Raw genomic sequence first — 24,838 nt, forward strand, 5'->3', positions numbered from 1 at the left:
CAAGGCAGGATTCAGCAAGGCAGGATGCAGCAAGGTACAGCGTCACACAAGATTATGCTCAGCAATGAGAGACTGAGCGAGACAGGTATATAAAGGACTATCAACCAATGAAAAGCGGAGCAGCAGAGGGGAATCCCATAGGCTGCTGGGTCACACAGGTGTGCCCTATGACACAGCCAAATTAGAAGCGGAGGCGGAGCTAAGTGTCGCGCACGTCGCCAACGCGGAAGACTGGCTAATCCTCACAACCCCCCCCCCCCCTCTAGGAGCAACCTCCGGGCGACTCCATGAAGGTTTGCTTGGAAATTTCGAATGGAAATATTCTGAACAACTGGCTTGAGTAAGGAAACATCCCGTGATCGCCGTGGTCAGCTTATCCCTGTTCTATGTGATTGCCTTAGGGGCATTACTCATTACAACTACAGCTTGTATGGTGTTTATAGTTCTGGACTCCGGTATGGATAGGGTTAATATTGTTGCCTCTGCGTGATGCACGCGTGTCTATTAGGCTAGTAGCACCGAACATTAAGGTTCATTCCTCTATCTGCTACTGAGTAATGAAACATGAAAGATGGACAGAATCCTCATTGAAGAAGGCGAGGGTCGGTATGCGACCAGATTGATCCTTTCTGTGATAGTAAACAGACCGAGAAATCTGGGTGTGAATTTCATGGAAGGAACTTTCAGCCTGATGTTTCTGGATGACAGCCAGACCTTGTCGCCAATTTTGAAATCCTGAGCCGGTCTGCGGTGGCGATCTGCCTGGGTCTTCTGCCTATTGGTGGATGTCCTGATGTTTCCTTGGACCTTTTTCCAGAGGTTTTGCAGTTCTTTAATCCTGTTGTCTGCCACTGAGTCCCCCAATGCGGACGAAGAGAGAGGCAGAGTAGATGGGTGGAAACCGTAATTCATGAAAAACGGGGACTCCAGGGTTGATCCGCTTTGTGCGTTATGAGTAAACTCTGCCCAGGGCAAGAGCTCGGACCAGTCGTCCTGGGAATCAGACACAAAACATTGTATGTACTGTATTGTTCTAGGGACTGATTGGTCCTCTCAGTCTGACCATTTGTTTGTGGGTGATATCCAGAGGAAAAATGAAGAGCAATACCCAGTTGCAGACAAAAAGCGCGCCAGAAGCGAGACACAAAGTGAAAACATCTATCCGATACAATGACCAGTTGTACTCCGTGAAGACGGAAGATTTCTCTGATGAATATATCAGCCAATTTGGAAGAGTTGGGAAGACCCTTGAGAGGTATAACGTGGGATTGCTTTTAGAATCGATCCACTACCACGAGGATCATGTTCATGCCCCTGGATATGGGTAAATCAATGATGAAATCCATGGACAAGTGTGTCCATGGCCGATCGGGAACTGGTAAGGGCTGAAGAAGTCCAGAAGGGAGATTCCTAGGAGTTTTAGTCCTGGCACAAGTTGGGCACGCGGCTACAAATTCCTTGACATCTTTCTGTATCTCGGGCCACCCGAATGTTCTGGAGATGGGGTCTAAAGTTCTCCTGGTGACCTGCAGATCTGGAGGAGTGACTCCATTGGAGAACTTTTTTCCGGTGCAGGGGAGAAGTGTAAAGGCGACCCTCAGGAGCTGTAAGATCGGTAGGGATGTGGTCCTGTTGCCGCACGATATTTTTAAGGATGTTGAAGGTAGTTGCAGAAAGGATACATTTGGAAGGAAGAATGGGTGATTGTCGGTCCGCAGATTTGTCGTCCAAAGAGAATTGATGAGAAAGGGCATCAGCTTTGACATTCTTAGTTCCAGGAAGATAGGAGATTATAAAATTGAATCTTGAGAAGAAAAGTGACCATCTGGCTTGACGGGCTCCTAGGCGACGAGCTCCTTCGATGTATAACAGATTTTTGTGATCAGTCAAGATTGTTATGGGGTCCTCAGTACCCTCCAGACGGTGTCTCCATTCTTCGAGTGCTAGTTTCATAGCCAGGAGTTCACGATTCCCGATATCATAATTGCAATCAGCGGAAGAAATTTTTTTGGAGAAAAAAAGCACACGGGTGCAACCTGGACTGAGGAGTCTTCCTCTGAGAAAGAACACCGCCAACACCGACATCCGATGTATCGACTTCGAGGGTAAAAGGAAGTTTGGGATCGGGATGGAAAAGAAAAGGTGCGGACACAAACGTGTTTTTAAGGCGAGAAAAGGACTGAATGTCCGTGGGAGACCAAGACCTGGGATCAGCTCCTTTCTTAGTTAATGCTGTAAGAGGGGCTACCAAGGAAGAACATTCTGAATAAATCTGCGATAGTAGTTGGAAAATACTAGAAACCGTTGAATGGCTTTGAGTGTGGTGGGCTGAGGCCAATCCAGTACCGCTTTGACTTTAGCATGGTCCATGGAAAGACTGGTATTGGAAATGATGTATCCTAGAAAAACGGTAGATGCTTGATGGAATTGGGATTTTTCGAGTTTGGCAAAGAGTCGATTTTCCAGTAGGCGAAGGAGTACTTGTTTGACGTGGGACACATGCCCTGTTTGGATTTAGAAAAAATCAAAATGTCATCCAAATAGATAATCACGAAAGAATTGAGAAGATCCTTGAAGATTTCGTTGACAAAATCTTGAAATACAGCTGGGGCATTACACAGACCAAACGGCATGACCAAGTACTCATAATGTCCATCTCTGGTATTGAATGCGGTTTTCCATTCGTCGCCTTGACAAATTCTGATGAGATTATAGGCCCCACGTAAATCTAATTTGGAAAAAATGTTAGCGCCTTGTAGGCGGTCAAAGTGCTCTGATATGAGAGGAAGTGGTTAATGATTTTTTATGGTGATTTTATTGAGCCCCGATAGTAAATACATGGTCGTAATGACCCGTCTTTCTTCTTTACAAAGAAGAATCCGGCACCAGAAGGGGAGGTGAAGTTAAAAAGAATCCTCTCTGTAGGTTCTCGGCAATGTATTCTCTCATGGCCTTGGTCTCAGGCATGGATAATGGGTAAGAGGCCCCTGTCACGGGAGACCAGGACTTATCTACACATTAATTTAAGGGATCAGTCACAAGGATAAACAGCCAGTAAAAAAGTGCTTTTAATTCGAATAATACATCGGAAAAACACAGAAATACAAAAAACAGAGAATATACACGTACTGGGGTCTGGGGAATGAGACCTACCCTTTTCTAGCTGCAAGGCGCCTGCTTCAGCAAAGGCTTACCTTGATAGTCCCCTGGTTCTGGACTCCTGGACTGGAATCCCGCCTGCTGGCTAGGCCTCTCTATGCTTCTCTATGTGAATAGCTCTTTCACAGAAGCACCTTTGAGAGGCCCGCCAGCATCTGCATGTCTTCACATCTCCAACAGGTAAAAGAGAGAGAGCTGCTTTTACTGCACATTCTTATATAGGCTTGATTCATATCTAAATCATTGAGGAATCTAATAGCCAATTACAGCAGGGATTGAGATTACGCACTCACTTATAGGAGGGATAAATTCAAAACTTGCCAATGGAAAACATGCTTATGAGTTTTGACATACAGGGCCGTTTTCCCTGGCTCCGCTGTATGTACGTAAAACAAAGACTTTCTAATCTAAATACCCTGCTCAACAAATGGTTTTCCTCCTTCTGGAAATCCTTTCCTCTTTGAACTATGGATTCTATGCAAACAAGCTAGCTTCTTAACCATATGCCTGTGCTTTCTGTATAGAACCTTATAGTAAACACTAAAACACGATATAAAGTACACTTCATTACAGAATATACTTTGGGGTACCTTATACTTAAGGGAAATAACTTGGGGATATTTTGTCTCGAAATCCAGGAGTCTGGGAGACACAGGGAAGTCCTGGTGTAATTCACCCTGCGTACTGGCAAATCAGGCCTTCTTGCTTGGGAGAATTAAATGACTACCAGCCACTTTGGCCCTCCAACTCCTGCAGCCAAAATAATTGTATTTCCACCCAAATATCCCCCCTAAAACTGACACACATAAGAAATTTCACAGTTCAAGGGCTAAGGAAACATGATATAAGAAATAACATGGTCAGTTCATTTTCAGGCAATCCCTATCTGAGCTGGGGCATTGAAATGCTAATTCACATGTAATTCACATGCTAATTCACACTGCCTTTTGTCACCAACTTGGGTTTTCCTCACAGGACAAACACAATGCATTGCAGTTTTAAAACACAGAAAACCAACATTTAGACACAAGAGCTTGCACTTCACCATTTGCACCTATCATGTGGGGTTCTAAAACCTTCTCTTCTCTAAGACACCAGCTAAGAATACCTTGCTGGCAGGCAATACAGGTAAAATATTCCCCCCTTTTCCCTCATGTTCCAGATGTCTGCCCTGCAGCTATTTCTCATAAGAGGCCTCCCATACAAGGCAATCCACGTATAAGTTTGCACCGGCAGCTACAGGCCCATGAGTCAAAGGGAATACACAGAGACTGTATTAACTAGCCCACTGGGCTTACACAGTTAACCCCACACACACAGTTCCTAGCTTATAAACCCTATGGGAGACAGTATAATAGGGGAACAAAGTTATAGGGCAACACAGTAAGGTACAATATTAGACCCAAGAGCTGACACTCTCAGACCTTGCCATACGGTTTCAGGGACAGCCAGAAAGGCTCCACTTTATTAATGAAGGCCGGCTATGCCCTATCATTACAGCCCCTCTGGGCAGAGACTAACCTGGGAGTAATTCAATGGGACGATGTGGAGGTAATTCTTCAGACTTGACCTTATCAAAGACGTCGCTGAACTCGGCATACTCCTCAGGCAATAGTACCCTTTCCTTCTCTTCAAACGCGGTAGTTCCACAGATGCTACTGGATTCTATGATACAGTACTTGGTACAGAAGGGACTCTATAGGATGGGATCCTTGTTCAGCCAATCCACCGGGGATTATGAATCTGTAACCAGGGAAGACTGAGAATTACTCCTACGGAAAGTGTGTGTATCACATTGAATTGAATCTTCTCCAGGTGATCATTTCCTGTTTTAAGGTGAAGAACCTCGGTTACCAGTGAGATGAAGGCCGGTTGAAGTGGTCTTCCATCAATGGCCTCAAGACCTATGAATCGAGAAAGACAAATGTAGAAACAAGAAACCTGTCCCCTGAAAGAGTGATGGAAAGGAGGATCCTAGAAATAGGGGAGAGAGAATGTGTTCCCAATGAGATTCCCCTGGTTCTCATGGGAACTTCGCATTTCCCGACTTATTTGGACAAGAATAGGCAAGATGTTCGGGATTTCCACAATAAAGACAAAGACCCGCATTCTTGCGACGTTGCTTCTCAAATTTAGAGAGACTAGTACCTCCCAATTGCATGTGTTCGGAAGTGTCCATTGGTGGTAGTTCGGTTGTGCTCACCTGAACAGGAGTGGTCCTAGACGAGATGACCTGGTGATGCGCTCTCTCTGACTTCCTGTCCTGAAGGGATGACGTCATCGCGTTGACGTCGGAGGTCACGGGTGAGACTGCTCCAGTACCGGGGAGGGAGAGGGTGTATACCGGCATACTAGTGTGGGGTGCTGTTTACACTCATGACGGTGGGAATGATCGCTATGCTCGCGCTATCACACTGATCACGGCACCTCTAACATTGCTATACCACTGATTTATGGGACTCTGTGCTCGTTGTGGCTTCAATACACACTATATTTCTTCACTCTCTTGCCTAATTTAGGAGATGGTTACTATATAGGCTGATTAAGATATGAGGTATTGTTGAATATTGGCATTCTCCCTACCTATAGATATCCCTATACCTACCTCCTGTTCTATATCTTTCCCCTTGTACTTTGAGCAGCACTATCAGGAGGGTTCAATTTATGAACCAAACATTTAAGGAGATATTAATTAGCCTCCTGTGATCACCCACACCTTGTGTTTTAGATGTTTTTATGCTTACTGATTATGCGTCGTTATGATATATATATTTATAATAAAAATGTATTGTTTTGCCTAATCTAGGCCTTTTAGTGGTAATTGTTCACTCCTAGAATTGGGTGCGATTACAAGTGATTTCTCCTACAGCCCTTTTGATACATGTTCAGGGAGCATGATACCCCTGCTAATATATATCATTAGCCTGTTTGTGCAGTGGTAAAAGGGATCTGTGGGAGACTTTCTACGTATGTCTTCTTGTCTACTTGCTATGCCAGTACCATCCCTTTGCACCGGCTATCATACTACTATTTGGTGAGCGGTTTACTATCAGTTATTCTTCTCCTGTCCCGAAGACAGTGGTCCACTTTCATGCAGATGGTGATAAGATCCTCCAGATCGGTGGTACGGTCGTAAGTAGCCAATTCATCTTTTAGGGTTTCGGAGAGGCCCCGCCAGAAAGCAGCCGACAAAGATTCGTTATTCCAATCAGTCTCTGCGGCAATGGTCCTGAATTCGAGTGCATATTTCGCAACTGGACGGTTACCTTGGGAAATATAGAATAGAGTAGAAGCAGCAGATACCTTACAGCCGGGCGTAACAAACACCGTACAGAACTCCCTAGTAAAGGCTCTGATGTCTTGAGTGAGATCAGACCTCCGTTCCCAGATGGGAGAAGCCCAAGCAAGTGCGTTATCTGTAAGAAGAGAGATAATGTACGCCACCTTGACGCGTAAAGAGGTGAAGCAGGAAGAATTTATCTGAAACTGAATAAAGCATTGATTCAGGAACCCCCGGCATTCGTGGGGATCCCCTCAATAGCAGTTGGGTGTAGGTAGCCGAGGTTTGTTAAGTGGATGGGAGGCAGACATGACAGAAAACACTACACTAGGAGCGACATGGGTAGGAACAGGCCGAGACTCATGTATAGAGAGAGTGAGGGATCTGAAGTTCTCCTGGAGAGTGCGCATATGTTGGTCATTAGCCACTAATTTTTCATCAATATTAGACAAGACATTGGCGTGTGTGCTCAGGACTCTTCCTACCTCTGCGGGGTCAAAGTTTGTGTGGCTGAGCATACTGTAACGCGTAGCTAACCACAAACCAGACGCGATCGCGAGGCTGAGGTAGGGAATTGTATAATCGCCAACCCACAACTGCGAGGGCACGTCTACAGTGTAGATTGGTCTTGCAAGCAAGGTCAGCAATATAGAAGGTAGAGTAGTCGTTTATACTTGCCGGGTCTGGATTGGAGAGTAGCGGATCATTGGGGTACTTTGCCAAGGTCAGGATTGGAGAGTGGAGAGTAGTCGTTGCGAGGATAACCGAGATCAGAAGTAGAGACTTCAGAATGGTCGTACGTAAGCCGGAAGAGGAGAAATGCGGAGTCTAATAACGTAGCAGGGGTCAGGCAGCAGCAGGAACGAGGCAGGAGGCAGCAAGGTAAAGCATCACACAAGGTTATGCTCAGCAATGAGAGACTGAGCAAGACAGGTGTATAAAGGACCATCAACCAATGAAAAGCGGAGCAGAAGAGGGGAATCCTATAGGCTGCTGGGTCACACAGGTGTGCCCTATGACACAACCAAATTAGAAGCCGAGGCGGAGCTACGTGTCGCGTGCGTCACCAATGCGGAAGACTGGCGACTTGGTCATGTGTCACTTGCACACCGTGCATGTCCCTCAGTAGAGCGTGCCCGAGTCTTAGAAGTGGTACCGAGCGCTCGCTGATCCGTGCGCGTCACTGGGGTCAAGGGGCGGAGTCCGGTACATGTGTCACTCACGCACCGGGACTGCCTGTCACAGGAGTGGGGGCAGAGACTGGGAAGGAGGTTAGAGGGGAGGCTGGGTGAACGAGCGTGCCGTACGCCTGTGTGGAAATGGGACCTGGAGACGGAGCCCGCAGGAGAACAAACTGACCGTGCGTAGTCCGCGTGTGCGTAACAGAACCATGAGATCGCTCATCCTGGATGTCTGTGGTGGCAGGGGTTCTCAGGTGAGGAGATGGTCTCCAGCCACCAGAATGGCGAATCCTCACAACCTCCCAGCAAATTCACCCCAAGGTTACATCTCAGAATCTACAAGCCTCAGTTAGCATGTTAAATGTTAAAGTTCATGACAGTACAATTAGAAAAAGACTGAACAAGTACACTGGCGACACACTTTATTCGAGCTCGGCTAGTCCCACGAATTCGGGTATACCCGGGTGTATTGAGGTTTGTGACTGTTTTCTGCCCGAGTGCATTGAGTTATTTTCCAGGCAGGGATTGAAGCATTTTATTCCCGCTGGCTGCAATACTGCACAGTATATATTTATATACTGCATTACAATTCATGAATTTATGCCATCTGGTAGACACGCGAAGCATTGCAGCCTATTAAATCCTAATCATTATCATTTAACAGATCAGCCGCCCATCAGCCAGGCATGAACCCAGGCTGGGAAGGCAAATGCAACGGGGCTTGTCAGAGGTGAGGAGCGGCGCATTCCAGGTATCTGCCAGGTACATACTGGGTATTTGCTCGAATAAAGTGTGTCGCAGCAGTATGGTTTGCTTGAAGGGTTGCCACGAGAAAGCCTCTTCTCTCTAAAAAGAACATGGCATCACGGCTTAGGTTTGCAAAGTTGCATCTGAACAAACCACAAGACTTCTGGAACAATGTCCTTTGGACAGACGAGACCAAATTGGAGATGTTTGGCCATAATGCACAATGCCACGTTTGGAGAAAACCAAACACAGCACATCAGCACAAACACCTCATACCAACTGTCAAGCACAGTGGTGGAGGGGTGATGATTTGGGCTTGTTTTGCAGCCACAGGACCTGGGAACCTTGCAGTCATTGAGTCAACCATGAACTCCTCTGTATACCATAGAATTCTAGAGTCAAATGTGAGGCCATCTGTCCGACAGCTAAAGCTTGGTCGAAATTGGGTCATGCAATAGGACAATGATCCCAAGCACACCAGCAAATCTACAACAGAATGGCTGAAAAAGAAAAGAATCAAGGTGTTGCAATGGCCCAGTCAAAGTCCAGACCTCAACCTGATTGAAATGCTGTTGCTGGACCTTAAGAGAGCTGTGCATAAACAAATGCCCACAAACCTCAATTAACTGAAGCACCGTTGTAAAGAAGAGTGGGCCAAAATTCCTCCACAACGATGTGAGAGACTGATAGTCATACAGAAAATGATTACTTCAAGTTATTGCTGCTAAAGGTGGTTCTACAAGCTATTGAATCATGTTATACTTAGTTTTACCTACATGGCTTCTCCATTTTGGCTTTATTTTTGTTAAATAAATCATGACACGGTATAATATGTCATGTGTTGCCATCCATCTGAGGTTGTATTTACCTAATTTTAAGACCTGCTAAGGAACAGATGATTGTTATTATGTCCTGATATGTAAAACCATAGAATTCAAAGAGGGTGTACTTTCTTTTTCACACCACTGTGACACTGTGTGCTCATTTGCATGTCATTTCCCAGAATCCCTTGCTGCAGTGGAAGTGCTGTATGCTGGGTGATAATGGGGAAAGGCGGGGTTGCAGACCTGCCTAAGACATGCAGATGAGCATACAGCTATATTTGCATATATATATACACTTAATTAAGTTATGGTGGGTAAAAAATGTGACGAAAACCTTCCACAGCAAAGAATATAGCAAATGGAAATATTACTGTATGCTCATTTGCATGTGTTAGACAGGTCTGCAACCCTGCCTTTCCCCATTATCACTCAGCACACAGCACTTCCAGTGCAGCAGCGAGGGATTCTGGGAAATGACACACATTATATATATATATATACAAAACAAAACGTAAGTGCTTGTTGAGGTTTTCCAATAGCGTTTGTAAACAGGGCCACCAACAGAAATCATGGGGCCCAGGACAAATGAAAGGAGCAGGCCCCCACGCCGAACCCATAGCACACCTACCATGAAAAAATATTTTTAGTGCTCAACTTTTACTTAACTGTTTTCTTCTTATAGTAATATAGAAAAAAACATTACAATGCAATCTGTTTACATTTATATTTTCAACAAAAGACAGGTGACTGCCTGCCTGGGTGAGTGACTGACTGGGTGGGTGACTGACTACCTGGGTGGGTGACTGACTGACTGGGTGGGTGACTGACTGGGTGGGTAACTGATTGCCTGTTTGGGTGGGTGACTGACTGCCTGAGTGGGTGACTGCCTGGGTGGGTGGGTGACTGCCTGGGTGGGCAGCTAACTGCCTTTGACTGACTGCCTGTGTGGCTGACTGAGTGGGTGGGTGAGTGGGTGGGTGGGTGACTGTGTGGGTGACTGAGTGAGTGACTGGGTGGGTGTGTGACTATGTGGGTGGTTGACAGGGTGGGTGGGTGACTGAGTGGGTGACTGAGTGACTGGGTGGGGGACAGAGTGACTAGGTGGGTGACTGAGTGACTGAGTGACTGGGTGATTGGGTGGTTGACTGAGTGATTGGGTGGGTGACTGAGTGACTTGGTGGGTGAGTGACTGGGTGAGTGAGTGACTGGGTGGGTGAGTGACTAGGTGGGTGGGTGAGTGACTTGTGAGTGACTGGGTGGGTGAGTGACTGGGTGGGTGGGTGTGTGAGTGACTGGGTGTGTGAGTGACTGGGTGTGTGAGTGACTGGGTGTGTGAGTGACTGGGTGGGTGAGTGACTGGGTGGGTAATTGACTGGGTGGGTGGGTGAGTGACTGGGTGGGTGAGTGACTGGGTGGGTGAGTGACTGGATGGGTGAGTGGGTCACTGACCTTGACCAGGTGGGTGCTACTTCCTGCTTCCTTGCCCGCCAGATGTGAGGTAGGCACAGGGGAAATAGGGGGGGGCGGGAGGCAGGTTCAGCGGGGGGGGCTGGATGTAGGCTCGGGAGCGCGGGAGGAAGGCAGCTGGGGGGGTGAGACTGTGGGGCTAATTCTGTGGCTGCTGCCCGAGACAGGAGGTGGGTGTGCAGGGTAAGCTGTGTTAGCGAGCGTGCGGGTGAAGCTTTGTTGGGAGGCGCACGGGGGAAGCTGTGTTGGCGAGCTTCGGCGCGGGCTCGCAACGGCGCTTCCCCTCCATCCCATGTTGGGAGCGGGGGGGAGCATGACTTTGCTGACTTTTTAAGGAAAAGGTGGAATCCATACTCTCCTCCTGCCTTCCTTGACTCTTTTTCTGCTGTCACAGAGGTGGATGTGTCACTGTTGATCTCCTCTTCTTCTTCTACCACTTGCCCTCTGGACCAAATTCCCTCCCATCGCCTAAAACCTCTTGCTCCTACTGTAATCCCTATGCTCACACACATTTTTAACTCCTCCCTCTAGTCTGGTACCTTTCCCCTCTTCCTTCAAACATGCAACAGTGATAACATTACTCAAAAACAGCAAGCTTGACCCTACCTGTCTTTCTAACTATCGACTTGTCTCCCTCCTGCCTTTTACCTTCAAACTCCTTGAACATCTTGTATTCTCTTGCTTGCTCCATTTTCTCATCATCTATTCTCTCCTAGACCCTCTACAATCTGTCTTCTGCACTGCTTACTCCACTGATACAGCCCTCACTAAAATAACCAATGACCTCCATGCTGCCAAAGACAGAGGTCATTACAATCTACTATAGTACTCGATCTCTCTGCAGCATGGACCACCCTCTCCTCCTTCACATTCTCCCTACTCTTGGTATTTGTAACAAAGCTCTAGCCTGGATTTCCTCTTACCTCTCCTCCCATTGTACTTTCAGTGTCTCTTCTGCTAACACGTTCTCCTCTACAGATTTTTCTGTTTGGGTACCCCAGGGCTCTGTCCTGGGACCTCTCCTCTTTTCTCTGTATACACTCTCTCTGGGTGACCTAATCACATCTCTTGGGTTCAAATATCATCTCTATGCTGATGACACACAAATTTACTTTTAAAACCTTGACCTTACACCTGCTGTTCAGATCAAAGTTTCTGAATGTCTCTCTGCGATATCATCCTGGATGGCCCTCCGCCGACTTAAACTCAAGATGTCAAAAACCGAGCTCCTCATATTTCAATCCAAACGTGGCCCCACTACTTCCTTCCACATTACTGTTGAAAGTTCTGTCATACACCCAGAAGCGCAAGCACGCTGCCTAGCGGTCATTCTCGACTCCTCTCTCAGATTCTCCTCTCACATTAAAAATGTATATAAAACCTGTCACTTTTTTCCTCTGCAATATTACAAAGATACGCCCTTTCCTCTGTTGCTCGACTGCTAAAACTCTGACACCAGAAGGCCTCCAGACACCTCTGGGTACCGCCCGGGGTGCACTGTGGGGCCTGTGGACAGCCTTTGGGACAACCCAGGGACCCCCGCCGGTCTGTGGTATTAATCCTGTGTGTAAAAAAATTAAATATGGTTTTATATGGGGTACAGGGGGTGGGTTGTGTTTTGGTGGTCATTACATATTTTAATTAAAATTTTATTACTAGTGTATTGTAGCAGGGGGTCTCTGGAGCAGAACCTTGTTGATTTGAGGTCCGGGGACCCCCTGCTTCCCGAGATACAGGCCAGGTTGTGGAGTGCCGGTATCTCCTATGCACGTAAATGTCTCGCGTCACGGGACATTTCAATGCATAGGAGATACCGGCACCCCATAACAGGGCCTGTATCTCAGGAAGTAGGGGGTCCCTGGACCTGAAATCAATGCGGTTCAGCCCCGGAGACCCCCTGCTATATTACTGTAATATTTACAATAAAATAAAATACCTGCGATTGCCTGTGAGAGGCACGCAGTTAGAGTGACTGATTCAGCCTATCTCTTACTGCTTGTCTATTACAGACAGGCAGACCCCTGCTGTGTTAATCTGATGGGCCATTATGTCTGCTCCGGCAAAACTAGTGAGTATATCTCAACTCACACGCGGCACAACGCAAAATTTACCCAGGTAAATTTTTGAATAACGGCCGCTGCAGCTGTAGCACCGCTCCTGCCCCCACATCTGATGTGTCTACCTCTAGGGTGGAGGGTAAAGCAGGATCTGGGTGCACCAGAACTGGAGCCGAAGCAAAGGCTGTTTTTAGTCTGTCAAATGCATCCGCTGCCTCCGCAGACCAGAGAACAGTCCACCCCTTTCTTGGTTAATGTGTTGAGAGGTGCCAGGATGAATGAAAAGTTCTGGATAAATCAGCGGTAATAATTTGCAAATCCTAGAAACCACTAAACAGCTTTCAGGCTGAGGGGACATGGCCAGTCCAGAACGGCTTTGACTTTGACTGGATCCATGGCTAATCAAGTATCCGAAATGATATATCCCAGAAAAAAAGTACTGGATTGATGGAATTGGCATTTCTCTAGTGAACAGATGATTCTCCCGCAACCATTTTAGAACGTGCATCACATGGCCTGGAAGTTCTTGTGCTGATTTTGAGAAGATCAGGATATCATCCAGGTATATGATGACATATTTGTCAAGGAGATCCCTAAATATCTCGTTCACAAAGTTCTGAAATACCGCCGGAGTCCCAACGGCATAACAAGATATACGTAGTGCCCATCACGTGTATTGAAAGCCATCTTTCACTCATCACCCTGACGAATTCTCACCAATTTATATGCCACTCGTAAATCCAATTTGGTGAAAATAGAGGCTCCTTGCAACCTGTCAAACAGTTCAAAAATGAGTGGTAAAAGATATCGTTTTTTTTACTGTGCTTATGTGAGTCCTCGGTAGTCAATGCACAGCTGTAGCATTCCAACTTTCTTTTTAACGAAGAAAAATCTGTGCCAGCAGGAGAAGAAGACTTCTGGATAAATCCACTCTGAAGGTTTTCCTGAATATACTCCTTCATGGAGCGGTTCTCCAGAGGTGACCGTGGATATGAACTTCCTCCGGGAGGCACCGACCTGGGAAAAAGATCAATGGGGCAGTCAAACGACCGATGTGGTGGCAACTCCTCATACTGAACTTTGTCGAATACATTCTGAAAAGTGGAGTAGATACTGGGTAGACCGGGATTCACCTTGGACGGTACAGAAACACCATCCAGTGTTTGTGATGGTACGGAACAGGTCTTTAGACATTGTGAACTCCAATGGACGAGTCGAGACTTCACCCAATCAATCAAAGTGTTATGAAGTTGGAGCTACGGTAACCCCAGAATTACGTCAATTTTTGGAGTGTGGATTACGTCCAGCTGAATCATTTCCGTATGGTCCGTACCTGTCTCCAACTGTAGTAGAGCCGTCTCTAAGGAAATGAACGCTGGCAGTAACAGTATACGGACTACAGAAAAACCTCCGCTTCAACTTAATATAGTGTGGTAGTAGGAACGTAAAAGTGCTCATTGGGGCAATAAGACTAATAACAACTGTAAAAGGAAAAGGACCCCAATTCTTAACACTCTCTCACTGAACCTGGATGTATTGTGGAAATTTTCAAATATAGTTTATTAGAAATAACCGATAAAATAAAGAGCTTTAAAATAAACAATGCAATGGCGCATTAGAGGAACCAATAGGAGTATAGTAACTCCGGATCTGGATAAATCACCTGGGTTCACCCATTTCTTTGTTGTTCTATACTGTATGATCACATAGATCAACACTTATTTCAGGTGGAGACAGTATTCACCCACCTGTTTCAGTGTACACTGGCGACACACTTTATTCGAGCTCGGCTAGTCCCACGAATTCGGGTATACCCGGGTGTATTGAGGTTTGTGACTGTTTTCTGCCCGAGTGCATTGAGGTATTTTTCAGGCAGGGATTGAAGCATTTTATTCCTGCTGGCTGCAATACTGCACAGTATATATATATATACTGCATTACAATTCATGAATTTATGCCATCTGGTAGACACGCTAAGCATTGCAGCCTATTAAATCCTAATCATTATCATTTAACAGATCAGCCGCCCGTCAGCCAGGCATGAACCCAGGCTGGGAAGGCAAACGCAACGGGGCTTGTCAGAGGTGAGGAGCGGTGCATTCCAGGTATCTGCCAGGTACATACTGGGCATTTGCTCGAATAAAGTGTGTCGGTGCAGTACATATAGTCAATATGGTTACCCGGATACACCCAGACCAGCTATAGGCATTTTATCCATGGTTGTCATGCACACCTCCCCCATTGTATTGTTTTCCTCCTTGGTTGTTGGTGTATTCAATTTACACACCAAGGCACATTGCTTTACGACATAACACTGTACTCAGGATTTATCCATATCCGGAATTCAACTGTGTAGCGGACCACAGTTCGACTGCCTTGAGATATATGCAGGAGGGAAGAAGAAGCCATAACCTTTCATCCTGGAGTGTCGAAGACCCTTTGGAGCTCCTGTGTGAAGAGAGATATGTTACTTGTGAGGCCTGATCTTTGCTCCCAGATAGGAGATGCCCATGGATATGAACTTCCTCCGGGAAGTTAACTGGGACATTATGTATGCAACTTTTGAACACTGAGACACAAAACAAGAAGGGGTAAGTTCAAATTGAATAAAACATTGGTTTAGAAACCTACGACAGCTGACGGGGTCTCCGCCATAGTGATTAAGTGTATGGAGTCAAGGTTCAGCGGCAACATGGGTAGAACTCAGTGCTGGGACAGCCGCTGCTGGGGGAGCAGGAATAAACACTGCACGCTGTACCTGGTCTGTGGTGGATTGTTCCGCGGACTGGATCTGATCCATACGTTTGTTATTTTGATCTAGGTACTGTAGTAATTTGTTGAACATGTTGGCATTCTGGGCCAAAACTTGACCTACCTCAGCGGGGTCAATGTTTGCGGGACTGAGCATACGAGGACAGGACCACAAGGCCAAGGTGGGGATTAGTAAACACCGACCAGAAGCTGAGAGGACATGTCCGGTGTGCAGGTTCATTGTTGTGTAGCCAGGTCAGGGTTTGGAGAAGATGGGTAGTATGTATATTCACCGTGGTCGAGGGTAGGAGATTGGAGGGTAGTAGAGGTCACTTAGTCGAGGTCGAGGGTAGTAGAAGGTAGAATATTAGATATCCAAGTCGAGGTCGAAGGCAGGAGTCTGTAGGGTAGTTGGTAAAAGTCTGTGGTCAAGGTTCAGGTGAACCTGCAAGGCACAACAAGGCACAGAAAAGAAAGACAGGACAAGGTACAACAGAGTGCATGCGACCAGCACAATGTCACAAGTAACAAACTGTTATGCTCAGCCAATTTGCAGAGGCAATCGCTGAGCTTATAAAGGATGAACAGCCAATAGCTAAACGGCTGCATGGCAGAAGCTGATACTACAATCAGAGCCCTGAATCGTTGCTGGGCGGGTCTGCACAGCAGGCACTGATGAGGCACCAGCAAGGTCTGAATCAAACTCGGGGGAGGAGCCTGCACTTGATGCTGACATTACGGGGCAGAGCCTGCGCCCAATCTTCACATTATCTCTTTGAGATAGAATATCTCTCAAATGCGCATTTCCTATCTACACTTGTGTGTGCTATTTTGCACCTTCTATTTTTTATAATAAATATGAACACAGATTAATGCTATGTGGCACGATATATATATATATATATACAATATACAATGGTTACAATAGAGGCGCTACTTTGATTTTCTGTTTTGTTTTGTTATATATATATAACAAAACAAAACAAAAAATCAAAGTAGCGCCTCTATTGTAACCTAACAACTGTGATTATGTCTATCTAACTGTGAAATACAACCAATGGGGTGGCAAAGATGGGTATATAAATTTAAAAAACCTATGTTAACTTAAGATATTACATTTAAAAATAAAAAGCAATGTACTAATACTTTAATAACAAAAAATTGTGATAAAAAATGTGTAAAAATAGAGTAAATAAAAACCAATGGATAAAATCCGTAAAAAACCTTAAAAAACACAGAGTCCTGTTCCAAATAAACGCATCCAGGTAATAGGCAGCCCGTTTAGAAGGGATCACTACTCCCTGTTGATACCTATGAAAAAGAAAAGAAAAAAACAGGCGCACACCTAGTGCATTAAAGTATAACAATTCGGTTTATAGAACAATAAAAACAGTCAAATGCTCATTCACAAGTGTACACGGTATATAAGCAGGTATGAGATAGGCACTCATAAGCCAATACTGCCATCCGACTCAGCAATGGTGTCCTTCTCCTGTGTGCTCACCGCGTGGTCTCCTGCAACCGGAAGTGACGTCCACCCGGTCGGGTGCCCCGCACAGGAAATCCCTCCGGGAACCAGTACCTTCAGCTGCCTGCTTCTGGTCGCTGCACCACCGGGGGAAAGAGGGATCCAAACTTCTGCTTTGCCTCTCACATATCCTGTGCCTTTTGAATAGAACAGCTGTTCTTCTTCATGACAATTCAAACAATAAACCTCTAGTCCAGTAATTTCCAACCTTTTTTTTCTTTTTTTTTAAGGAACCCTATAATTATACTGTGAAATTCTGCGGAACTCCATCCCTCTCTAATAGAATTGAAAACCATTGATCTAGTCAGAAAAATCAAAAACAAGTCTGGAAAAAATGGACATTGAATCAATTAATCATTGATCACATCAAGTCTTCATGTGACTTTTAGTAACATAACCCAATCTACAGAGCACAAAACATGTTACAGCAAAGTAGATCATTGCTAAAAAAAAATGTATACACTGGCGACACACTTTATTCGAGCTCGGCTAGTCCCACGAATTCGGGTATACCCGGGTGTATTGAGGTTTGTGACTGTTTTCTGCCCGAGTGCATTGAGGTATTTTCAGGCAGGGATTGAAGCATTTTATTCCCGCTGGCTGCAATACTGCACAGTATATATATATATACTGCATTACAATTCATGAATTTATGCCATCTGGTAGACACGCGAAGCATTGCAGCCTATTAAATCCTAATCATTATCATTTAACAGATCAGCCGCCCATCAGCCAGGCATGAACCCCGGCTGGGAAGGCAAACGCAACGGGGCTTGTCAGAGGTGAGGAGCGGCGCATTCCAGGTATCTGCCAGGTACATACTGGGTATTTGCTCGAATAAAGTGTGTCGGTGCAGTAAATCAAAAAAGGATAAAGATCAAGTGCATCCAAAAATATGAACTTTTATAAATAATAAATCATATAGGCGGGGTTGTACACCTGTCTAAGACATGCAAAAGAGCATACAGTAATATTTCCATTTGCTATATGCTTTGCTGTGGAGTGTTTATGTCACTTTTTTACCCACTATAACTTAACTAAGTGTGTGTATATATATATATATATATATATATATATATATATATATACAGTATATCAATTTTGTAATATATTAAATCATTTTTTTAAATAAGGAATATTTTTTAAAATATATTCTATATAATTTGAAATCATTTACTTTTTAATAACTATCGAGTTGAAGCAGCCCCATGAGTACATGTGTAACAATTTATGTGTATACAGTTTTTTCTAGATACAGTAGATAGAGAGATAAGGGAGGGAGATAAGGAGTGTCAGCCTTTTTTGCTCTATGATTGATATCTGTATCTAGGGCACCTGCACCCTAAGTTGACCCAACTTTCCAATTTTTCAGTGAGTGCTCTGTTTTCCATACTTATATATATTGCTCTATTTGAGACTAGCTCACTTTGTATTTTTAACATTTTGGGGTTCATTCACTAAACTTCGATAAGTGGCTTATAGCACTATAAATGCCCTTAAAGTGTGATATTGCCTGTGTTGCTATTCACAAATCTCCGATAACAGGGCAATATCGCACTGAAACGGTTTTTATAGTAATACGGGCAAAAAAAAGCTGTGCGATAAGCCAAAAAATGCCCAAAATCGCATGGTTACCACCGCTATGTTAATGAAGTGGTTAACTCCTCCCGCAACCTTCCCTGTAGACCTAATCACCCACCCTCGGCTATGTACTGTCTTCACTCACCCCTCTGCCCCCAATAAACCAGCTACTGTGCCTTAACAACTACTCAAATTTTTACTCATACTATTTCTCTCCTTAGCAGGTGATATTGAATCTAACCCAGGCCCTCCCACTTCAACTCTGTCCCATACCCCTGAGAATACCCCCTTCAAATTCCAAAAGGGACTATCTGTCGCCCATATAAATATCCGGAGTCTACTGCCCAAACAAGATGAACTAAGGGCATGGTGCCTTATGCATAAACCAAAAGCCATCGTCCTTACAGAAACATGGCTAACCCCTAAAACCCCTGATGCACATATTACCATTCAGGGATACTCCATTTCTAGGAGAGATAGGTCAAAGAGAGGAGGAGGGGTGTTATTTTATATTGCAGACACCTTAAAATTTACACTGTTAAATTGCCCCCCAAGCCCACCCTCTTTTGAAATCCTAGTTGCCAGAATCTGCCTCCCCTTTTCTAAGCCCATCTTGCTAGCTGGCATCTACCGCCTCCCTAAAGCCCCTCTACAATCTCTGACTGACATCACCCAGTTTCTTGGCTCAATTTCCTCTCTGAATGAGAAGAGTAAGATGCTAGTTCTTGGGGATTTCAACTTCAATTGGCTTGATCCTAAAAACCACAAAATCCACACACAAATCAAATCGCTTAACCTATCACAACTCATTTCCCAACCCACACGGACAAACCTGAAATCGCACAACCATTCCTTGCTTGACTGGATTCTCTCCTCAAATCCCAGCAGATTCCAATCATCTGGCATCCTTCCTGACATTTTCAGTGACCATGCAATTGTGTACTGTGTAAGGAAAATTAAACCGCCCCAATCAAGCCCTAAAGTTCTCCTCACTAGAACATTTAGAAACTTTAACCCACAACAGTTTCTGGCTGACCTTACCAACTGCCCTTGGCACAGAATCGATTTAATTCCTGACCCTGATTCTGCGCTCGACTATTTCCAATCCGAGTTCTTAAAACTCTGTGATACCCATGCTCCACTACGCAGAATAAGGGTGCCCCCCTTCCATGGGTTACACCTGACCTTATAGCACTCTACCAGTTCAGGGATGCCTTGTAGAAAAGCCACAAAGTAACTGGCACTACCAAGGATCTCAATCACTACAGATGCCTGCGGAACATGTGCACAACGCAAACAAGGCATGCAAAAGCACAATATTACTCTGACAATCTCCTCCAGAACACATCAAACCCAGCTAACTTCTGGAAGGTTATCAACAACATATTCCAGCCTCGTAACCATCAACAACCAAGTAATATCACTATGGGCGATATTACTCTGACAAACCCCACCGATATTGCAAATGCATTCAATGATTACTTTGTGGGGTGTGCTACTAACTTATTAGTGAAACGCAGCCCAAACCACAAACCTGAATCTCATCCTGGGAGTACCCCTATAGCCCCACCCCCTCCCAACACTGCCCACAATTTTCAATTTGGCCCAGTATCCAAAGAGGAGATTACACAAACACTTCTCAAATTAAAACTAAGCAGCCAATGTGGACCTGACTTACTACAACCTAGGTTTCTAAGACTTGGTGCCCCAGCAATTGCCAAACCAATTGCTTCCATAGTCAACTCTATCCTGTCTGCAGGCCATATCCCTAAGACCTGGAAAACTGCCAGAGTTGTCCTAATCTTCAAAAGTGGGGACAAAAACATTGTCTCAAACTACAGGCCAATCTCCCTTCTCCCAATCCTATCCAAAGTCATGGAAAAATGTGTCCACTCCCAATTAAGCGATTACTATAACAAGACAAATTTCCCTAGCCAATTCCAGTCTGGGTTTCGTCCCAAACACTCCACCGTAACTACCCTGCTAAAAGTTTGCAATGAAATCCAGTGTGGAATGGAACGGGGACAACTCACTGGTGCAGTATTCCTAGATTTTGCAAAGGCTTTTGACACAGTTGATCATGTTATCCTGCTGAACAAACTCCAGAGCTCTGGAATAGGGAAGCATGCTTTAAACTGGTTTCAGTCCTACCTATCAGGTAGATCCCAACATGTGTCCATCTCTGGCTCTAACTCTAACCCCCTGGATATCACCTGTGGCGTCCCGCAAGGCTCTGTTCTGGGGCCCCTACTCTTCCCAGTGTTCATCAATGATCTTCCTACAGCTTGTCAGGAAGCCTCAATACACATGTATACAGATGACACAATCCTATATGCACACAGCCATAGCCTCTCTGACCTTCAACACATACATCAGTCTGACTTTTTCAGACTCGAAAACTGGATTTCCCAAAACAAACTGTTTTTTAAACACTGACAAAACTGTAACAATGGTATTTGGGACCAAGACTAAATTTTTAAAGCTTCCAGCGACTGAGCTCCAGATTAGAACCAACACTAACACCACCCTAACTCCTGTTACTAGTTTTAAATGCCTGGGCATATGGTTTGACTCCCACGTAACATTCGGGATGCACATTGATACCCTGACAACCATGACCTATGTCAAACTAGGGGTACTTTACAGGAACAAATCCTCCCTAAGTCTCCTGGTCAGAAAACGTATCACACAGCTGATGCTAATGCCAATTATTGACTATGGAGACATAGTATATGGCTCAGCACCTCAAACCCACCTTAGCAAACTTAACACCCTCTACAATTCAATTTGTTGTTTTATTCTCCAATGCAACTATGACACACATCACTGCGAAATGCTCAAAGAACTAGATTGGTCATCACTCGAGTCAAGGCACAAAGTTCACCTTTCCTGTCTTGCCTTCAAATTCTTCATGGGCAAGCTACCCAGCAACCTGAACAAGCTCCTCACCCCTACCACATGCAGCACCTATCACCTGAGATCAGACTGCAAAAGACTGTTCATGGTCCCAAGGCTCAACAAAGTATCCGGCCTCTCCTCCTTCTCTTACCGTGCACCCCAAAACTGGAACAACCTACCAGAGACTCTTACATCCACCACCAGTTTAAGTTCTTTCAAATCTAAGGCTGTCACACATTTTAATCTGGTCTGTAACTGTTTCATATGCCCATAATATATATATGATCTTTAACTGTGCACACAATGTCTTGTATATAATGTATACCCTGCTCATTTATGTAACTGTATTTGTAAACCTATATTATTTGTCTTAACTCTGTGCCCAGGACATACTTGAAAACGAGAGGTAACTCTCAATGTACTACTTCCGGGTAAAATATTTTATAAACAAATAAATAAATAATCCCTTCATTGCCGTAGCGGCTAGCCGCTAGGGTAATGAAGCTGCTTTAATGTGAATTTTACTAATAGTGTACGGGAGCACGGGGTCTCTTGAGCTGAACCGCATTAATTTCAGCCTCGGGGACCCCCAGCTTCATGAGATACAGGCCCCGGTATGGGGTGCCGGTATCTCCTGCAGTATTTAAAACCCTCGGTGATGTGGGCCGTGATGCAGAGGATTTAAAAATGGCGGGGATACCGGCACCCCATACCGTGGCCTGTATCTCGGGAAACAGGGGGTCCCCGAGGCTGAAATCAATGAGGTTCAGCTCAGGAGACCCCCTTCTCTAGACTATTATTGAAATTAATATTTAAACTGCACGATCGCCTGTAAGAGCTGTGCATGTTGACGCAGAGTTTCCGTGCAGCTCTTCCATGCTGCAGTTTAAACAAACAGATTCAGTGCAATAGGAAAAAAAACAAAAAAACAAGCAGTGTGATCTTGCATTTTTTGACCGCACTTTAAAAAAATGGTGTTTTTTCTTATTGAATACCATTTTGACACACATGTTTTAGTGGTGGAACAGATGTGGTGAGCGCAAACCATAGAATAGAGAATATACAGAACAATTGTCAGTAGAATCACTGTATTGAGAAATGAATGTCAAGCATGCAATCAACAATGCACAGGTGGGGGTAGTGGGGGCGAACACAAATTATGTTTAACCCTCTGTGTGACCAACATATATGGGGTATCTTAAACCCGTAATTGTATCCAATAAACACTATACAGTGAGAGAGATGATGATATATAAATAAATATAAATAAATATCCGACTCACACGGCCATGTGTGAGTCACCACATGTAGAAGTGTGTTTAAAATCTCCTTGCAGATTGCGGTAACTGCCCCAGTGATCGTGCAGATGGAAGAGTGGTGGTGTATAATATAAATTAATAAATAGTGACTCACACGGCCATGTGTGAGTCAATACCCGTAGGTGGTATCTTTTCCCTTCTGTGTCTTCTGGGTCTGTCTCTCCAAAGGGCATCCTAGCACTCGTGGCAAGCGCAGTCCCACAAAGACATCCAGGAGAATAGGGGTTAAAAATAACACACTTTATTAAATCAAACAATCAATAAAAGCTAAAAAACCACTCACATGGCGAGTGGCCTTGTGGATTCTCCGCTCCTCGTTACTCCTCACAGTGTCGCTGGATACCGCGTCCAGCAGCAGAGGGGAAACTGTAGAGGTGTGGGAGTATGGAGTCCTAGAGTGTCCAAAAGCTCCACGTTCAGCAGGCTACGCGTTTCGCACAGGTAACGCGTAGCCAGGTAAAACAATACAAAGTCGCTCGGCATGTCACTGATTTTATTGAAGTTTAGTGAATAAACCCCTAAGACTTTTGTGTGGCGGTTGTTTTTTTTTTTTAACGTATTATTAGTGAGAATGAGTCAGCCCTGTCAACCCTCTCCTTCTAACTTACTTTGAACAAATTGATAAAGCCCTTTCAAGAACAGACAACCCATTTAATCATCTTCATTTGGTTATTTTGCAAAGTATAAGTTTGGTGAACAACGCCATTGCTCTCAATGAGATGTTTTGTGGATATGCCTCGTGGTGTTCTGCAGTAGTGTTGCAGCCAAGAGACTTTGATACATCACTCACAATATTTCTGTCTCACAATACTGCTGAATGTTCGCAGTAAAGTATCCAAAAATGCAGTTTGTTGCCTCACCATGCTGTTCCCCTTGTTATACTGTTAATAAAGTAAAAAAAAGCTGTACACTAACCCTAACTGGATCAGCATGTGAAATATTGTGCAACCGTGAAAAATTATTGTTGCAGCAATTGTTGCTAGGCAGCTTAAAAGGGAACTCATGAAGTGTACAAGAGTTTTAAAGGGATTTTTCTGTGTTCATCAGTTTGAGATAGTCAGATTAAATAATACAATCTTTATATGTTGCTGACATAAAACATAACTTTAAAAAATATATGCGATAGGAGCCGCTTCCCCGCAAACATAGTTTTGTTGGAAACAGATAAAAGGATGTAATTGTGTTTAAGGTCCTCTCTAAAGAAGCACATTTATTACTATTAAAACATACTTACTTCAATGATCAAAACCCTCTCTGCTCACAACTTCTCTTTACCAATATGTTTTATCATAGGAAAAGAAGAGGAACTGGAGGCAGGACTTGCGCCGGTTGCAGAATTACCTGAAGTCTTAAACTTTCCTCTGGATGCTGAACAAAGGGAGCAAGGATACTACATTCCATTACTTTAAACTGTACCATTGGTATAAGTAATTTCCTAAAAGTAAAAAATAAATTGAATTTGAAATATTTTTCTGTTGACTTTAGGTAACATTAAACATACAACAATAGTTTTTGGTATCAGCGGATGAAAGAAATGGGGTTGTGACAGTGTGTTGTTTTACACTGTTTGGATTTTGTATTAAGAACATGTACCAGTCATACTAAGAATAGGCAGCTATGAATTGAGCAGACGTCTGTAATATCCTCTAGCCCATTATCTATTTAACTTGATGTACTTTGCAAGTGCTTCGAGTTTAAAACATTTTTGTTGTTCATGTTTTAATTATTGAACACAAGTTTTTTAGTCGGACAAAATAATTTCCAGTTTAGATCTGTTGGTGTATATGATGTTAACAAAGAAAAAAGAATACACAGAAAGTTAGCAATTGAATGATTATATAATTAATAATAATAATAATAATATAATCATTCAATTTCTAACTTTCTGTGTATTCTTTTGAGACAAGTAAGTCCTCCTGTCCCCCAATAACTGAAAGCTGTGATATTCGTCTATCTGGACTAAAACAATGGAATTTCTGAAAAATAATTGTACACCAAATAAAAATATCACTTGTGAGTACATTCTTGGTCCCAAATCGTACTTAT

At 44.3% G+C, this 24,838-nt stretch overlaps 1 protein-coding gene across 4 annotated transcripts in view; it reads left to right on the forward strand.

Moving 5' to 3' along the window:
* The window catches only part of HEMGN (hemogen), a 76,404-nt gene extending 52,145 nt beyond the window's left edge, over positions 1–24,259 (forward strand). For all 4 annotated transcript variants that reach the window (XM_075604576.1, XM_075604568.1, XM_075604595.1 and 1 more), the window contains exon 4: positions 24,086–24,259. In XM_075604576.1, coding sequence (XP_075460691.1) covers positions 24,086–24,201 — 116 coding nt within the window. In that variant the 3' untranslated portion in view covers positions 24,202–24,259. The remainder of the gene's footprint in view (positions 1–24,085) is intronic.
* Positions 24,260–24,838: the final 579 nt, after the last annotated feature.

This window comes from Ascaphus truei, chromosome 1, assembly GCF_040206685.1.
Source record: "Ascaphus truei isolate aAscTru1 chromosome 1, aAscTru1.hap1, whole genome shotgun sequence".
Classification (NCBI taxonomy): Eukaryota; Metazoa; Chordata; class Amphibia; order Anura; family Ascaphidae; genus Ascaphus; species Ascaphus truei.